The 19,249-nt window shown below is 38.8% G+C and overlaps 1 protein-coding gene across 1 annotated transcript in view; it reads right to left on the bottom strand.

Moving 5' to 3' along the window:
• LOC108539674 (catenin delta-2-like) overlaps positions 1–19,249 on the bottom strand; it is a 547,588-nt gene that overhangs the window by 366,133 nt on the left and 162,206 nt on the right. The window contains exon 2 of the mRNA XM_017888551.1: positions 4,883–5,019. Within this exon, the coding sequence (XP_017744040.1) occupies positions 4,883–5,014 (132 nt within the window). The 5' untranslated portion in view covers positions 5,015–5,019. The remainder of the gene's footprint in view (positions 1–4,882; positions 5,020–19,249) is intronic.

Below are 19,249 nucleotides of genomic sequence, written 5' to 3'. Positions count from 1 at the left end.
GTCGAAACACCCCATCTGGTCAATCTAGCTACAATCCTCCCATCCTGTACGCATGAAACTCACAAGGCTTTCAGATCCTTGTTCCCCCTTCCTTGTTATAAGGAATATCATGTGTCATGACCCAGTTCTACACACTCCTAGCTTGTGCCTTTATCTCTCAGTTCACAGCTTGAAACAGATGATCACTGTTCCTAATACAGCTGTGTTTCTGCAATAAAAATTAAAGGAAATTCGTGTTTTGTTTTTTTCATTTCTAATCCACCCTGGCTTGAAACAAGAAATAAAAATTCAGCAATCACATAATTCTCATTTAAATTTTGATATGTGTCGAAAGTTCAACGGGCAGCACTACGCTGTGGATAATTCCTCCCTTCTCTGACTAAATGAATATAAACTTCACTGGTCTTTGCAGATAATCCTCTATCTTCTTGACCTTTCCTAAGGTGTTTTAACTTCTACTTTTTCTTGGATGATAATTTTATCATTAATTTCATAAAATGCTTTCCCAAAATACCATCTGAAAATTAATTAATAATTATAGGTCATTTCCCTAATAACACATCGTGTTATCAGAAATTATTGTTGCAAATGATAGTAACGCTAATAATGCTGAAAGATTTAGTAATGATATGTGGCACTGGAAGAAAACTAATTAAGGGAATATTTTATAATGAACTTCTTCCAAATAGGATTCTTGTTATACAGAGGTAAGTTACTTCTAAAATTCTAAATGTACAAGCTGAATAAAAAGGAAGGCACGCTATCCTCATAAGAGATGATGTAAAAGATCTAGTTTCTTTAGATTTTAAATGAATAGTTTTAAAATTCTTCCTTGTGGCTTCATATGACACACATTTATAAAGTATTCAGTATCATGGTTTGCCCCATAGTAAAAGCCCAGAAATGCCGGCTGGGTGTGGTGACTCATGCCTGTAATCCCAGCACTTTGGGAGGCCAAGGCAGGCAGATCATGAGATCAGGAGTTCGAGAACCAGCCTGACCAACATGGTGAAACCCAGTCTATACTAAAAATTAAAAAAAATTAGCCAGGCATGGTGGCGTGCACCTGTAATCCCAGCTACTCAGGAGGCTGAGGCAGGAGAATCGTTTGAACTTGGGAGGTGGAGGTGGCGGAGGTTGTAGTGAGCCAAGATTGCGCCACTGCACTCTAGACTGTGCGACAGAGCAAGACTCCATCTCAAAAACAAAACAAACCCTCAGAAATGTCTTACTCTTACTTTCCTATATTTTGTGCCATAAGAAAAACAACTAAAAGGAAGAGAATTTCTGTTTTCCTACCTTTGAATATCCTAAATAATGCTACCAATATCCTAAATAATGGTACTCAAAAACTCCTCTAAAATCAAGAATACGGTTTATAATGGTTGTGGAAACTAAAAGAACAATGAAAATTAGTGTAACGATAGAGTATCTGGAGTTACAAATGCTCTCAATTTCAAGTTTCTTTTAATCTGTAAAATCATCTGGAGTTTGATAATATATTAACAGAAGAGTTCATCTATAACTTTTCTATTTTAAAACTCTTTACATATGGTTGTCTTATATTTTAACTCCATTGCTAACTACTTGGGGGCCAATTCAGATAAAATTTTTAAGAAACAATTTAACTTAGCTTTCACTCCACAGATAATATTCCAGACTTGAGGAAAAAAAGAAGGAATCTTTAAGAATGATTTAGGATACAAATCCCCCAATGAAGGATAAGATTGGTTGTTTCCATCAGGCCATCCCAAAACAGCTCGTAGAATCTGCTGCTTGTTGATTTATGCCTTTACCTAGACAGATGCTACACTTGGGACCCAATTCCCAGCCTATGACTTGGGCACCTGGGGCTTCTCTATCTCAAGTTTCCAGAACACATTTGCATTCCTCCCCAAATTACTTACGTGCCACCAAAAAAAAAAGTCATCTTTGTTGCCCAAAAATGAACAATACATTTTTTAATTACTCAGAAAAAAGCTTTTCACAGTGATATAGTTTGACTGTATCCCCACCCAGATTCCCAATGTCTTCAGTCTGTTTTCACCTCCATCTAACTGTAAAACACATATGCTAGACAATGTTAACAGACTGATTTGTTTCCTTCTATACTTTTCTAGATGCTCATAAATATGTATAAACCAAAAACATATCTAATGTTCTGAGTTTTTAAAAACAGGATAATACCATACTATGTAATTTCCTTTCTAAAATTCTCACGGATTTTTTTCCCCAGAGATTAAACATATAGCCCCAACTCATTTTTACTAATGACTGCATACCATTTATAGAAAAAATATAACATTTTCAACTCTTCACCAAGCCATCCATACTTTTGGCTATTTCCAATAATTTTATAATAAATTTCAATACACATAAAGTCTTATCTATTTAGTCACTAATTTCTACAGAATATATATCTAAATGAGTAAACCAATGGTTATTGAACATTTTAAATGTCAATGCATAGAAACAAATCATTTTACCAAAAAATTACAGCAATTTATATTCCCATTTGGAATGAAAAAGAATGTGGATTTCTCCAAACCTTAACTCTTAGCTAGCATACAATATAAGCTACTTTTCAACAGCTGTCTACCTGGTAGATCAAAAATAAGTCATATTTTCACTTAAAATTATGTGTCCCCGATGGGTATATTAGAGTGGACTTTATAAACATTCATTACTTGCTTGCATCTTTCTTCCATTTATATCCTTTGCCTAGTTTTGTATTCCTTTATTTCTCTTTTTCTCACCAACATGAGGAACTCCTCATATATTAATTTTATCAACACTTCATTATACTTGTGGCACATATTTTCTCTTGGACTATTTTTCTTTCCTATTTTGAGGTGTGTCTTGCTATTACTAATTAGTATTCATACTGTGAAACTCATCAACCATTTGTGTATGGCTTCTGGGCTTCCCCTCTTACCTAAAACCTTGCCTACCTTTAGTTTACAAGGCTCTTTCCCCAAAGTTTCTTCTAATATGTTAATGGTTTTATTTTTGCAGTTACCATTATTTCCCTGTGAGATTTATTTCTCTTTATGCTGTAAGTTAACAGTTTTAATTTTCTTCCAGATGTTGAATTAGTTATGACAACACCATGTAAGCCACTTCTTTGTAATGAACTGAAACACTAATTTTAAGTGAATAGGCAGATATGTATACATGAATCTGTTTTTAACCCTCAATTATGTTTTACACAGAGACCATTCTTTTCTGAGTCCACTGGGCAGTATTGTGATCAGTACGGTTGTAAAATAAAACCTCTCAGAACTTTCCTTGCACTCTCATATATTTATACTTCCACTGGTCTTTAAAATAGTTTGATCCAGTTTGCCAAAGAAACAAACAACCAGCCACAGGATTCTGATTGCGACCACCTAAATTTTATATCCTAATTTGGGAGACAGTAATATTGTGATGATACTAAGCTTTTCAACAGAGGACCATGCCATGCCTTTTTATTCATCCTGAATTACTTTACGTCCTTGTGATAAAATAATTTTCAGCAAAAAGGTCTTGTCGTTTTATTTTGTTTGTTTGTTTTGTTGTTGTTGTTGTTACATTTATTCTTCCTGCTTTAAATTTTCTTACTACACAGAAGTCAGTAGCCCAGCAAGACTTCCAGATCACACACGAATAAGAAAGCATGACATAACCCAACCATAACAAGGTAGTACTTTGAGGATGGGGAGTGGTGTTAACTCCCTTGGTGGTCCCTTTTTTCATTTCCCCTTAAACATAATCAGAAAACTCTCAAGAGTAAGCTTTGGAAAGCTAAGTAATCAAGGAGCACAGCCTAAAGCTCAACCCAATTTCCTGCTTCCTGACTATTTTCAAAACTAGACTATCCACTCAATCTATTCAACTCTCCCTTGAGTACCTACTTAGCTGAACACTTCCTGACCAGATGGCACACTTTTGACTGATAGCATCATTGATCCTTTCTGTCAGTGGGCTGACTGTTTAGGTGGTTTCCCATTCTTACCTAAATCAGTTTACACTCATGAAACAGAATCAGTTTCCTCTAGAGCCCTTCTTCTTTTTGAGTAGAGTTACTATTCTTAATTGCTCCCATTTTAGGCTCTTGCTCTGCTGAGATGTTCCTGGAGTCGGGTAAGTCGCTAATTCAGCATCACCAAATCACATAACCCAAACACAGCAGGCTTTTTAACTTAAAATTGTAAAAACTGGTATATTTTCTAGCACATGTTTAGAAGAAGCAGTAAATAAAAGAATCTTGATCATCCAGCTCTCTTTATTTACTACTTTTTTATTTACAAGAAACATGACTTTTATAAAGTGATGTTTTAAATCTAAGGTTCAGGTTTTATTTACTTATGCATTTTTTGGCAAAGTAATATAGGAGGAAGAATCGTTCAGACTTTCATTAGTTTGAGAGGGAAAGTTTTAGACTGTATCCTTCCAGATCCACCTCAGAAAACACTGGAAAAACCAATTTGCCCTGACTTTGATGTGATATTCATTTACTGTCACACATATTTTTAACTTCCTGGATATATTTTAATTTTTTATTAGATTTTATGTTTTCTAAGACTAATTATTTCACTTTGTATGTTTAAAAGCATTAAATGTCAGGTCCATCAATGAATACGCCAAAGCTTCACTCATAGGAAATTTTGATTGCAAAGTTGTTTTTCTTCCCCTATAAAATATCTTTTCAAGGAAGGCTGCCCAAAACATGGAGTCCAAAGGAATTACAACCATATTATAATATTATTTATATAATAAATACCAACACTCTGCTAGATAAGTATGGGTTTCTTTCAACATAATTTAATCTTTAACTTTCATCTAGAAAAAGTTTTTTAAATGTTCCCAAACGCATGTCACAAAAATGCAATGTTTCTACCTGTTCTTTGACTGAGGCGAGGATGGCAGAGGTGGTTTCTGTTTCAGAGCCATCCCCGTTGGAGGTGTTTAAGCCGGGGCTCAGGGAACTCGTTTTCTCTGAGGCTGATGAAGGCTGGTCTGGGACAGGCATAGCTCCTGCAAAGCAAGAGGACACGATCAATACAATCAGATGTTGACACTAAACAGGTACAACTATCAGATCACTCTAAAGATACACACAGAAGAAAAGTAAAACTATGAGCTGCTGAGAAAGACCAAGACATAATTATAGAGGGGGAGTAATATAGTAAATTAACAGTACAAGTAAATAGAATGCTTTAACCTTTTATCAACCCCTACCAAATTCCAGAACACACTCACACCTTGTGTTTTGTCTTGAGGTAAATGGGGAAAGAAATGATGAGAAGGAAAGAGGGGAGATTGTAAGAGTAAAGCAATAAAGGACTATTGAGTCTAAGAAGCTAGTCCAACTACAAATTTATGATTATTTTAGGTAAATTTATTACCTGACTATTGGTATATGTGGTGTTATTATATGTTTCCTCCTTGGTTCTTGGCTCATATCTCCTATAGTCCCTGTCGTAGTCTTGTGATGGTGTTGGGTGTGTCAGGTCTCAGGAGCAGGCCTCAGAAAGCAATCTCTCTGACCTTCCCCTCCCTCCTTTGACCTGCTCTAAGGCAAGACTCTAATCCTCGCTGCCTCCTTTCTGGTTATGAGGTCATAAGACCCTCATTCCACAGAAGGTCCTGCCCCCATGCCCTGGGGGAAAAAATGCTGATGTCAAGAAGCCTCCATAAAACCAGAGGACTGGGCTGGTAGAGCTTCTGGAGAGCTGACCACGTGGAGGTTACTGGAAGGTGGCACATTGGGAGGACTTAGAAGCTCTGTGCCTCTTTCCTCATAACTCGCCCTAAGCAAATCATCATCTGTATCCCTTGTGGTATCCTCTGAAATAAACGTGTAAACACATGTGTTTCCCTGAGTTCTCTGAGCTGCTCTAGCAAATTAATGGAATCCAACCCAGGGATGGTGGGACCCCCAGCTGAAGCCTGTTGGTCAGAAGTTCTGAGGCTTGGACTTGCAGTTGGTGTCTGGGGGGATGAGACAGTCTTGGGGACTGAACCCTCAACCTGTGGGCTCTGACACTCTCTGAGAGTAGATAGTGTGGTAAATCGTGTCGGAGTGATAAAGTAGATAGTGTCAGAACTGAATTAAAGGACAGCCAGCTATGTCTGCTGCTTGGAGTGTATGGGAAAAAATCCACACATTTGGTCACAGAAGTCTTCTGTGCTTGTTGTCGCTGTGTGAGAGCAGAAGAAAAACAGAGTTTGAGAGGGTTTTCCCCAAAACAGTATATTTCCAACTCAAAAGAAAATCTATCAGACATTCCCCTTTGTAAGAAAACCATACAGAAGCCATGATTAATAATTTACCAATAATTAAAGAGATACCTGAATTAACATAAGAAGCTTAGTATTGTGAAATACAGTCAATAACTAATCTACTCCACAAATATTTACCAAGTTCCTAGTCTGTGACAGACAGCAGACAAAAACTGGCAAGGCCATTTGCCACAGTTGATTTTGTCTGAGTTTATTTATACAAGAAAGCAGAAACTCAAATAATATTAGACCCAATGCGTAAATGGATGCGTATGTACAGGTTAAAAACAACATTCTCAGAGTTGTTCCTATCATTCCTGCACAAACAAATGAGATTGCTGTGGTCTGAGTGTTGCTGTCTCCCAAATTCATATGCTGAAATACTAATACCCAACGTGATGGTACTAGGAGGAGGCGCCTTTGAGAGGGGAAGAGGTCAAGAGGGTGGAGCCCTCATAAATAGGATGAGTCCATATAAAAGAGGCCTGAGAGAGACTTCTCAACCCTCCCACGATGTGAGGGCACAGCAATAAGACATCATCTATAAACCTGAAAGCAGGCCCTCCCCAGACACCAAATGTGCCAGGCCTTAATCTTGTGTTTCTCAGCTCCAGAACTTCAAGTAAATTTCTTATAAGGAAATTTGCTTATAAGGACCCAATTTATGGTATTTGGTTACTCTGGTACCCAGAGAGCCACCATGACCTTGTATTGCCACCTCTCTACATGTCCATGGGTTCACAGGGGACTCTATGCAAGGTGATACGATTTGACTATGTCCCCCTACAAATCTCATCTTGAATTGTAGCTCCCATAATCCCCACACGTAGTGAGAGAGACCAGATCGGAGGTAATTAAATCATGGCGGCAGGTTTTGCCCATGCTGTTCTCATGATAGTGAATAAGTCTCATGAGATCTGTAGCTCAAATGAACTAAAAAAGGGACTGAAGTATTTGTTACATGTATCATCTAGCAATGATCAACAAAGAAAGCAATAGTTAACTGAGGGTGATATTTACCAAGGCATTACAAAACCCTCATCTCAATAAAAGGCTGAGAGTAAATAGAAATTATTTTCTTGCCTAAAGCTATTATATTACACATTCCTCCAGGAACCAGGATTGTGTAAATATTAAAATATATTTTCTATTATAGCATATCTAAGCATCCTGTGATTTCCACAGTAGCCTCTGCCCTATGTTTTTACCTATGTCTAGTTAATAATTTAGAGATATGCAAACCTAAAAAGTCCCCATTACAGAATTTTACTTAAAATATATGTTAAGGAAAGCAGTCATCCAAATTTCTTATTGAACATTTCATCTAATTTTTGATTTAATTTTATGAAGTACTTACAATAATATCACCAATGGGGATTGGAATAGCGCTGGAAAAGTAAATCTGTTACAAACAGAGTATGTGAAAAGGAATAATAATATCACCACTGGGGATTGGAACAGCACTGGAAAAGTAAATCTGTTATGAACAGAATATGTGAGAAGGTTTGGGGAAATAATATCAACAAAACAAAATTTGAGCAAAGAGTGAGAATCAGATTAAATATGATTTGGCAAAATGCAACCATAGCTAAAAAGTTTAAAGTATTGAAGGTGATGAATACCAACAGGATGAAAGAAAGAGATTTGCATAATTCTGGTGGTGTGACATAATAAAGTATATTTATGTATTCAACATGCTTTCTCATATGGTTTTCTTATTTGATCAAATCTCTTAATTATGTAGAATGTAAACAAGCAGTTCAGCAAATATTGTGCCCAGATAAAGAGTGGAACCTATGAATTTCCACCTAGGGAAGGTTTCAGAGACGGTGGAAGACAGCAGAAAATAAGAACGAAAGACAACACAGCTCTTGTGTGCACAGTCACCTCTGGTCCCCGAGACAGCTGCCGTGACCTTCTATTGCCACCTCTCTCCATGTCCATGGGTTCACAGGGGACTCTATGCAAGGTGATATGGTTTGGCAATGTCCCCCCACAAATCTCATCTTGAATGGTAGCTCCCATAATCCAAACATGTAGCGAGAGAGACCAGGTGGGAGGTAATTAAATAACAGAGGCAAGTTTTGCCCATGCTGTTCTCATGATAGTGAATAAGTCTCATGAGATCTGATGGTTTTAGGAAGGGCAGTTCCCCTGCACATGCTCTCTTGCCTGCCACCATGCAAGACATGTCTTTGCTCCTCCTTCACCTTCCGCCATGATTGTGAGGCCTCCCCAGCCATGCAGAACTGTAAGTCCATGAAAACTCTTTTTCTCTATAAATGACTCAGTCTTGGGTATGTCTTTATTAGCAGCATGAGAATGGACTAATACACAAGGAGCACCTCATGCTGAGAAAGGGGGAGTCTTACATATTTTAAATTACCATTTTAATTTTTGTTTCCTTTACATTTTATTGGGCCCATGTTAATTCAGGCTCTGAGCCAGTATTATTATCAACATAGTTTTGCCAAAGAAATTGTTTAAGGCCCCAAAGTTATTAAGTTACATAAGTGGGCCCGGAACTCAGGCTTTCTGCCTTTTAATTCCTATTTCAATGTCCTTTGATGTGTCAGCCTATTTCCCGTAACCTGTACTGCCTCCTAAATGCTAACTCTACTAACTAATTTTTATAAAATGTAACTCTTTAAAAGCGTAACAGTGACCTGTCATAAAAACAATATGGGATTTAAGAGGCACTGAATCTAGGTTTCTCCTCGGGCACTTGACAAGTGTGACCCACACAGTATGGGGAATAATTAGGCCTGTTTATCTACCTCCTTTCTCCTTACAGCAATAACAGAAAGAAGTGGAATCTTCAAGGCTTATTCCACCATACAGAGCTACCGCTACCTAAGGCAACCTCCATTCCTGAATGCAAATGACTTGGAATAATTTCCATGATTCATAATTTTTTAAATCCAAATTTAATTTAACTATTGGTCCTCACTGTGTCTGGACAGAAAAGACAATCACCTTCCAGTCACAATCTTGTCAGCTCAGGGTACACAGAAGAGAGAGAGGAGACCGCAAAAGACCTGCCCCAGTGGATCCCTGGCTGGCCTTAGGGTAAGTATAAAAAGTGTTAAGCCTCTACTTCGCAGTAATATAGCCAAATACTTCAGTCTTAATCACAGCTAATCTACTAAAAAATAGTATTTAATCTGTGCTAAATCCAGGAAATCTGGAAAGGATAGAGAAATAAAAAGCAAAAACCAAGAACAAAGGAAGAGCAACCACCAGGAATTCTGCCATTCCAGATAAGTAAAATTATTTTGACTGGGATTTTGGTGATTTATCATTTTTAATATAACTTATTCTGTATAATGATTTTTTACATAATAAGGTACTAATGCAAGGTTTTTGAATTTCTTTTGGCTCAGCAACATCTCATGAACAACTTCTTATATCAACAAACATTGCTCTACAGTTTAATTATAATGAATACTTAGTATTCAATAATCGGTGTATGTTGAAAGTTATCTACCTGTCTTTTATATGTGATTTTTACTTCATTTTTACACCTATAACATATTCAATACATGGGTTCCCAGCAGTAGAATTGGTAAAATAAGGAATCTGTGCAATTTTTGGCCTTTTGTTAGCCAAAGTCCTGCTGCCAGGCTGGTCCAGTCTACCTGCCACTGTAAAGGTCATGAGAATGTGACCTCACCACAGCGTTAACCACACGATCTCCATTATCCTTTCGGGCTTTTGCTAACTTGATATATAAAAATATACCTTTGACTTTGTTTTTATTTGACTATGAGTACAGTGTACATTTTGCACAGATTTATTCATCCTGTACAGCACTTCTTGCTACCCTTGAAGTGGTTACCATATAAGAAGTCTTCCTACACACAGTAGAATTATAATCTGCAAATCCCAAGCTGCATTTCGGACAGGCCCATCTTCCACATGAGAAAAAGAGACAGCAATGAGGGAAGAACAGCCCTAAATTTTGGGTGGGTTCTTCCAGCAGAACTTGGTACCAGCAAGTCCTATGTCCAGAAAATAATAAAACAACAATATTAGCAGTTTCAGGGTGCAAGTCACACTGCTCTATCCCCACACATGTATGAGCAGTGTTACGGACAGAACTGTGTTCCCCAAATTCATATGCTGAAGGCTTAATCCCTATGTGACTGTAATGAAGATGGAGCCTTTAGGAAAGTGATTAAGGTTAAATTAAGGTCACAGAGTGGTGGAGACCTAATATAACATGACTTGATGTGCTTATAAGAAGAGCAAGTAGCATCAGAGGTCTCTCTTCCCCTTTGCATACACATAGACAGAAAGCCATAAGTAGGCACAATGAGAAAGTACCGTCAACCAGCCAGGAAGAGAGGTGGCCTCCTGGCACCTTGATCTTGGACTTCTGTTCTCCAGAAATATGAGAAAATAAATTTCTGTTATTTAAACCATTCAGTCTGCAGTATTGTGTTATGGCGGCACAAGCTGACCAATACGAGAAGAGTTCAATTTTCTCAACTTTCTTTCCCTTAATTCCCCTGTGGGCTGGGCGCGGAGTCTTGGGAACTGATAGAAGCAAGGCAAAACATCTCTTGGTAACATCTTCATCTAAAACGAATCACAGGTCTCAGGAGAAGGCATATGTCCCAACTTTGCTTCAAATCAGCATACCAGGATAAAGCAAAGCTTACAAAGGGATGTACCGCATTGTATGAAATAAGCCCACAGAATAAAACAGTATCTTAAACACATCCATAATACTACCACTTTCATAAATGATGCAATACAAAATTCAGAAAAATTATTCAGTATGACAGTAACAGCAAAAGCAGGTAGGCCCTGCATGCCGAGCCTTCTTCTCAGTTTGAACTCTTATAACCATAAGTAATTAAATGTTATGATGTCCAAATGAATAGTGTAAATGTTTCTTTCCCAAATAGGAGTCTCTATAAATTTACATTACACTTGGCCACATGCTAGAATCTTAACTGCATTTTGGAAGGCCAAACTCTCTCGCCATCAATGCAGAGACAATATTCAATGTCATATTTTATTGACATCTATCACACATACACAAACACACACACAAATTCTTACTTCGTATTTGAACTTGTTCTTTCTTTAGTTACTTCTGCATCGCAACTGATGACTTACACATCAAGACATGGTCATCTTCAACAAAATAACTGATGATGTCTGCATCACACAACCATCCAATTAAGTGACACACCCAGCATTCTTGTGTCACTGTTACTTGGTGGTCTCCTCCTCTCCAATTTGCCAGTAAGTTCCTTTGGTCATTTATGGCTTTTGCTCCTTCTTAGCTGCCCTCCCCTCTCTGTAAGCCATGACCTCTTATCCTTCCAATTCTCCTCTCATTCTGTCACTCTTGGGGTCCTAGGGCCTTCAGGCTCTGAAGTCACATGCTTCAAATTCCAGCATTTCCAAACTCCAAGCATGCTGTGGGAAGCTAGATATTTCATTAGTTAGCCTTGCACTATAGCAGTCCCACCCACACATGACTATCTACATTTTAATTAAAATAACATTAAAAAGTCAACTATTCATATTTCAACTGCTCAATAGCTAGAAATGGCCAGTGGGTACACTATTAACTGTGAAAAGTGGAAGATCTCCATCACTGCAGAAAGTTCTACTGATGGCCCAAGTCTATGCCCAGTAGTAAACTCTCTGATGTAATCTTCTATTCGCAGCTGAATCCAGGCAGGACAGGTCTTGAGACGTGGTCAGATTACCAGGATAATTGGAAGGGAGAACTGGTGGGACACCTGAAAGATTCTATGTGGATGTGAGCCACAGAGAGAGGAGTCCAGGTGAGTCCAAGGGCTTGGCCTGAGTCATCAGCCAAGATGTTGGTCATCAGCCAAGATGTGGGTGGAACAGACTTGGGGCAGGGAAAGGCAACCTTGCCTGCAAACTTTCAAACTGAAATCTACCTATGACTCTTCTGTGCTGCTGACATCTGGGCAGCTGAGCTCTCTGGCCAGAAACCACACTCTGATGTCAGTCAGGGAATTTAAAGATTGACAGCTATTTATGACGAACTCACAGCTAATATCATACGGAATAGTCAAAAACTGGAAGCATTCCCTTTGAAAACCAGTACAAGACAAGGATGCCCTCTCTCACCACTTCTATTATAGTGTTGGAAGTTCTGGCCAGGGCAATCAGGCAAGAGAAAGAAATAAAGGGTATTCAATTAGGAAATAAGGAAGTCAAATTGTAACTATTCGTAGATAACATGATTGTATATTTAAAAAACCCCAGTGTCTCAGCCCAAAATCTCTTAAGCTGATATGCAACTTCAGCAAAGTCTCAGGATACAAAATCAATGTGCAAAAATCACAAGCATTCCTATACACCAATAGCAGACAAACAGCCAAATCATGAGTGAACTCCCATTCACAATTGCTACAAAGAGAATAAAATACCTAGGAATGCAACTTATAAAGGATGTGAAGGACCTCTTCAAGGAGAACTACAAACCACTGCTCAACGAAATAAAAGAGAACACAAACAAATGGAAGAACATTCCATGCTCATGGATAGGATGAATCAATATCATGAAAATGGTCATATTGCCCAAGGTAATTTATAGATTCAATGCCATCCCCATCAAGCTACCAATGACTTCTTGACAGAATTGGAACCAAAAAAGAGCCCACACGGTCAAGACAATCCTAAGCCAAAAGAACAAAGCTGGAGGCATCACACTACCTGACTTCAAACTATACTACAAGGCTACAGTAATCAAAACAGCGTGGTACTGGTACCAAAACAGATATATAGACCAATGGAACAGAAAAGAGGCCTCAGAAATAATGCCACACATCTACAACCATCTGATCTTTGACAAACCTGAAAAAAAACAAGCAATGGGCAAAGGGTCCCCTATTTAACAAGTGGTGCTGGGAAAACTGGCTAGCCATATGTAGAAAGCTGAAACTGGATCCCTTCCTTATACCTTATACAAAAATTAATTCAAGATGGATTAAAGACTTAAGTGTAAGACCTAAAACCATAAAATCCCTAGAAGAAAACCTAGGCAATACTATTCAGGACACAGGCAGGGGCAAAGACTTCATGACTAAAACACCAAAAGCAATGGCAACAAAAGCCAAAATAGACAAATGGGATCTAATTAAAATAGAGCTCATCAGAGTGAACAGGCAACCTACAGAATGTGAGAAAATTTTTGCAATCTACCCATCTGACAAAGGCCTAATATCCAGAATCTTCAAAGAATGTGAACAAATTTACCAGAAAAAAACAACTCCATCAAAAAGTGGGCAAAGGATATGAACAGACACTTTTCAAAAAAAGACATTTATGCAGCCAACAGACACATGAAAAAATGCTCATCGTCACTGGTCATCAGAGAAATGCAAATCAAAACCACAATGAGATACCGTCTTTGGTAACAACAGATGCTGGAGAGGATGTGGAGAAATAGGAATGCTTTTACACTGTTGGTGGAAGTGTAAATCAGTTCAACCATTGTGGAAGACAGTGTGGTGATTCCTCAAGGATCTAGAACTAGAAATACCATTTGACCAAGCAATCCCATTACTGGGTATATACCCAAAGGATTACAAATCATACTACTATAAAGACACATGCACATGTATGTTTATTGCAGCACTATTCACAATAGCAAAGACTTGGAACCAACCCACATGTCCATCAATGATAGACTGGATTAAGAAAATGTGGCACATATATACCATAGAATACTATGCAGGCATAAAAAAGGATGAGTTCATGTCCTTTGCAGGGACATGGATGAAGCTGGAAACCATCATTCTAAGCAAACTATCACAAGGACAGAAAACCAAACACTGCATGCTTTCACTCATAGGTGGGAGTTGAACAATGAGAACGCATGCACACAGGGCTGGGAACATCACACACTGGGGCCTGTCAGGGGGTGGGGGGCTGGGGGACAGAGAGCATTAGGAGAAATACCTAATGTAAATGTCGAGTTGATGGGTGTAGCAAACCAACATGGCACATGTAACAAACCTGCACGTTGTCCACACGTACCCTAGAACTTAAAGTATAAGAAAAAGAGTAATTGTCTTATATATATTATAGTATATATGTATATTTTATATAGTATATATGTATATATAGTAGTATTCATATATATATATATATATATATATATAAAATGGAATACTAGTCAGCCATAAAAAGGAATGAAATAATGTCATTTGCAGCGACCTGGATGGAAATGGAGCCAATTATTCTAAGTGAAGTAACTCAGGAATGGAAAACCAAACATTGTATGTTCTCACTCATAAGTGGGAGCTATGCTATGAGGACACAAAGGCATAAGAAGAATACAACGGACTTTGGGGACTAGGGGAAAAGGGTGGGAGGGGGGTGAGGGATAAAAGAGCACATATTGGGTACAGTGTATACTGCTTGGGTGATGGGTGCACCAAGATTTCAGAAATCACCACTAAAGAACTTATTCATGTAATCAAATACCACCTGTTCCCCCAAAACCTATGGAGAAAAAAAAAAAAACAAAGACTGATGACTTCTAAACATTGCTTGTCAAATCTTGTTTCCCCTCCTGTTCCTTTTCTTCAGGAAGATCCCTTTTTATCTTTTACTTTAGAGTAGCTAGAAACATTTATGACTCTTCTCTCACTTTCTTCTTTTACCTTCAGCCACAGACTTCAACTCCAGAGACTCTGATGTTAACTACCGTGACCTCCTGTGCCCCCCGACACCAAACAAACAAGCAAAGCCTGTTACAGCCATACTTAGCCTTCTTTCCTTCTCTCATGTACATCAAAGAAATGTCTTCCATTTCTTCCAGAGAATACCCCCTTCCCTGTTCTTGATCCTATGTGCTAAAACACAAATGTTTGCAAAATAGAATTACTTTTGGCTTTACTTCCATCATTAGGCATTACTTTCATAACGTGCCATTACCTTATACCCAAGTGAATAATGAAATAAGGCATTAGAACATCCCAAGTATTATTATTTAAATATATATAAATATGAGCTATTGAATGTTTTAAAATTTGCATATTTTAACATATTTTATTTTAAAATCTTCCACTAAACAGGTGACATTTTAAAGACTCCTACTACGTATAATTGAAGAATAAGCACAAACATATTTTTATGCATATTAGGGTACACAGAATGTGTGGATTAGTACAAATTAGCAACAGGAAGAACAGTATTGAGTACCTCATTTGTATAATCACTCACTTCATCGAAACTGCAATTCTCTACTTGTAACTGGTATGTCGCTACCAAGAGAAATAGGCATCACGTCATTCTTACTCAGACGTGCTCTGCACATGTAAAAATATATTCATCCCCTTCTCACTTTATAAAGAGAAATCTAAAGTTATCGCTTATCATAATATAAACAATATAATAATAGTTGTCAAAACTACAAACAATTAGGGCAGAAACTCAATCTGTCTTGGTCTATGTTCAATTTCCCACAGCTAGCTCAGTATGTAATATATAGAAGCTGGTTAATAAATATTTGTTGAGCTAATATATGAATGATTAGAGTAAAATCAATAATAATTGTTTACGAGAGCATGTAACATAAATACAATGGGCTTTGCATTAGGAGAATTGCTCTATGTGGCATTTGAAATGATACTCCTTTATTTCAACTCAAGATAGCTGCTTTTCAGTAAAAGCAGAAATAGAATTCAGAATGCTAGGACTACTTTAAGACTTTTGCTTCAGTCAACTATCTCAGAATGATGCACACCTTGGGTAAGTGGCTTCCAAGGAAGCACCATCGATCAAGTAGGCTTCCAGAACCTGATACTTGCAACCAACAGCTTGCAAATAGAATCTGACAAAACATATGGAGAAGATCATTCAAGGATGGGAAGCAGCGCCTTTAAGCCATAGTCAGAACATGTAACCACAAGGGCATCAGCAGACAAAGGCAGGAGGCAGAGGAATGTTCAGTTCCACCTGAGAAGTTGGGGGTGTGGCATCAGGTCTTATTCATGGAGTCGGCCACACAGGTCATTTGCTACTGTAGTGGAAGATGTGATGGCTGGATGGTGGAGAGCTGGTGGGATCTCAGTGTTGAGCTCATGTGTCAAACACAAGGGGATGATCATTCTATCTCTGTGTTCAGAGAGGCAGGAGCAGTGGGAGAGTTAACATAGCTTGGTGGGTCAGGAAACCCATTCTGTATCCTTGCATGAGCTATTCATCATTGAGAAGAATGGGATCATCCTGAATATCACCACAGACTTAATGTCCACCTGAGTTATTATTCTTAGTGACATAAATTATGTGTGAAGTTAAAAACGAAGCTTCTGTGGTGACTTCCACAAAGCAAGATGGAATGGTGGTGCTCATACAGGGGAGACGCCTAAGCACCAGGCTCCAGCAAACTGTGGTCAGTGAGGATGGGAGTGGGTCTTCCTTCAGCTATGTTTTGAATATCTCACCGTCCCGTTTCTGAAGCATGATCTCGGCCAACTTCATCTAATCTTAACAGGCATTACACTAACAACTTATCTATCTTAAAAATATTATTGAAAAGGCAGTGCTTTTAAAAACAAGCCAGTGGTTAAGGGTGAATCAATTCCTGCTGCTTCTGAGCTCTGCCCCAGGCAAGCTTGTGACTTGAGAGCCAGAGCCGACACCACAGGTGAAGCAAGGAAGATGCGTGTCGGCCAAGCAACAGGTCAGGCTCTCAGGGCAGAGCTGACAGACCTCTCAACAGCAATCAGGGTCCCCTCAGACCTGAGGACTGAGGGAAGAGCTAAATAAAGGTTGGAGATGGAGTGATTGACAGTGTAATGGCAGAGGGTTAGAGCAGAGAGGAAGGGATCAGAATAAATGTATATAGGGAGACATGAGGAGCAGGAAAGAGGAGCAACTGGGCTGAGATGCAGGGAGCACTGGCGTGAGCCTCGAAACACTGCCAGAGAAGGAAAGTGGGGAGAGCACCCATGCTGTTGGTAGATCCTTGAAGAGAATTGTGTGTGTGTCTGTGTGTGTGTGTGTGTGTGTGTGTGTGTGTGTGTATTTTTATTTTATTATTTTTTTGTTTGTTTTGAGACAGGGTCTCACTTTGTTGCCCAGGCTGGAGTGCAGTGGCACAATCTCGGCCCAATGCAACTTCCACCTCCCAGGCTCAGGTGATCCTTCCACCTCAGTCTGGGACTATAGGCATGTGTCACCGCATCCAGCTAATTTTTGTGCTTTTAGTAGAGATGGGGTTTCACCATGTTGCCCAGGTGGGTCTCGAACTCCTGAGCTCAGGCGATCCACCCACCTCAGCCAAAGTACTGGGATTACAGGCATGAGCCACCATGCCCAGCTATGGATTTTAAGAAACTGGATGATGATCTTGAATTTGTTAATGATCTTGACCTTGAACCTGCTAATTTCAGGAAATAACCAATACATAACGTACTATATTATCATTGTTTTTTAAACCGAATAAACATTGTATTTATGGATTTGCGTATTTTTTTTGGAATTCTGTCATATCCCAATAATGGAAGTGTGGCACATACACTGCTGGCAATGTTGCACCCTTCACATATGTTGGTTCCACCAAGGCATTCTCAGGAGTCTGTTTTAGATGGGCCCTTCATGGGGTGCTATATTATTATATCAACAAATGAAGTGAGCCATTCTCTACAACTGCATGTGGAATCCTGAGGGGGGGGTTGGCACGATGAGGCTAAAGGCCACTGGCATACATACATGAGTTTCCAAGGGGTCCACACCTTCTATTTCCTCTCACTGAACACTGTCCAGACCTCTCTTTGGCAAAGCCATGCACACCCAAGATTGGATGTGCAAGTAATGACTCAGATGTCTACCTCTAGCTGAGACCTCACAGTTGATATCCACACCTATACATTTGTAATAAGCCACAACCTATTACAAATGGCTCCATCAGATCCTGAGAAACACACCAAATTCAGCATGAGTCCTAGTCTCCTGCCGGGACACACAAAACCTTTCTAACCTGCCTCTCATGCCTGCAATATTACCTCCTTCAATCAAGTCCATGCATTATTCATTAAAAGAGTCAATCTTCCTTACCAACCATCTGATGACATAATGCTTTTTTCTTAAATTTATTTGAGGGGATCTCAGCACCTAAACAGAGGTTTCCAAACTTTCTGTGACAGAAAATGTGTTTTAACTAACAGCCCAATGACACATAAGCATGTATTTTAACTGAAACAAGATTTCATGAAAAGGAAAGCTTTAGTACATGTAATGTTACTATATTTTTTTCTTTTTTTTTTTTTTTTTTTTGTATTTTTTTTATTTAGTAGAGACGGGGTTTCACCGTGTTAGCCAGGATGGTCTGATCTCCTGACCTCAGTTGATCCGCCCGTCTCGGTCCCAAATGTGCTGGATTACAGGCTTGGCACCGCGCGCCGGCCCCAATGCACTATATTTTCTATTTTATTCCATTTTTATTTAAAAGCTAGTGTTACCCACTAAATTAATAGACACAAAACAGTTCGGAAACCACTGACACAGAGGATAGAGTTCAATCTGCTTTGCATGATGTATGAGGCTGTTCTTGCCCTGGCCCACACGTCTCCATTTTTAAGACTGTTGCCTCTCCTCTCACACCTTACACTACATACACTAAGCCTCTTGCCGCTCCCAATACTTCTTATTAAACGGTGTTGTGAACATGCAGGGTTCTCTTCCTGCGTATGCCAATTCAGTTTATCACAATTCAGTTTACCATCTTCTCTTTATCATCACCAAGACTTCTGTTGGCTGCAAAACTCCCTTTCTCTTTTCGCTTTCATAGTCCCATGGATGCATTTCTTCCTTTGTGAAGCCTTTTGGACAACTCCAGGCACTATGAATCACTTCACGTCCTCTTTACTGTTACATTTACAGCTTGAGCTTTCCTCAAGTATTACATCATCACTAAGAACTGTGATGATCTTATCTCTTCTGGGATTACAAAAATCTTTCTATGTTTTTGAAA

Source organism: Rhinopithecus bieti, unplaced genomic scaffold (genome assembly GCF_001698545.2).
Source record: "Rhinopithecus bieti isolate Rb0 unplaced genomic scaffold, ASM169854v2 scaffold_17184, whole genome shotgun sequence".
NCBI classification, from domain to species: Eukaryota; Metazoa; Chordata; class Mammalia; order Primates; family Cercopithecidae; genus Rhinopithecus; species Rhinopithecus bieti.
The sequence above is the reverse complement of the archived record's forward strand: the minus strand, read 5'-3'. Positions and strand labels throughout refer to the sequence as shown.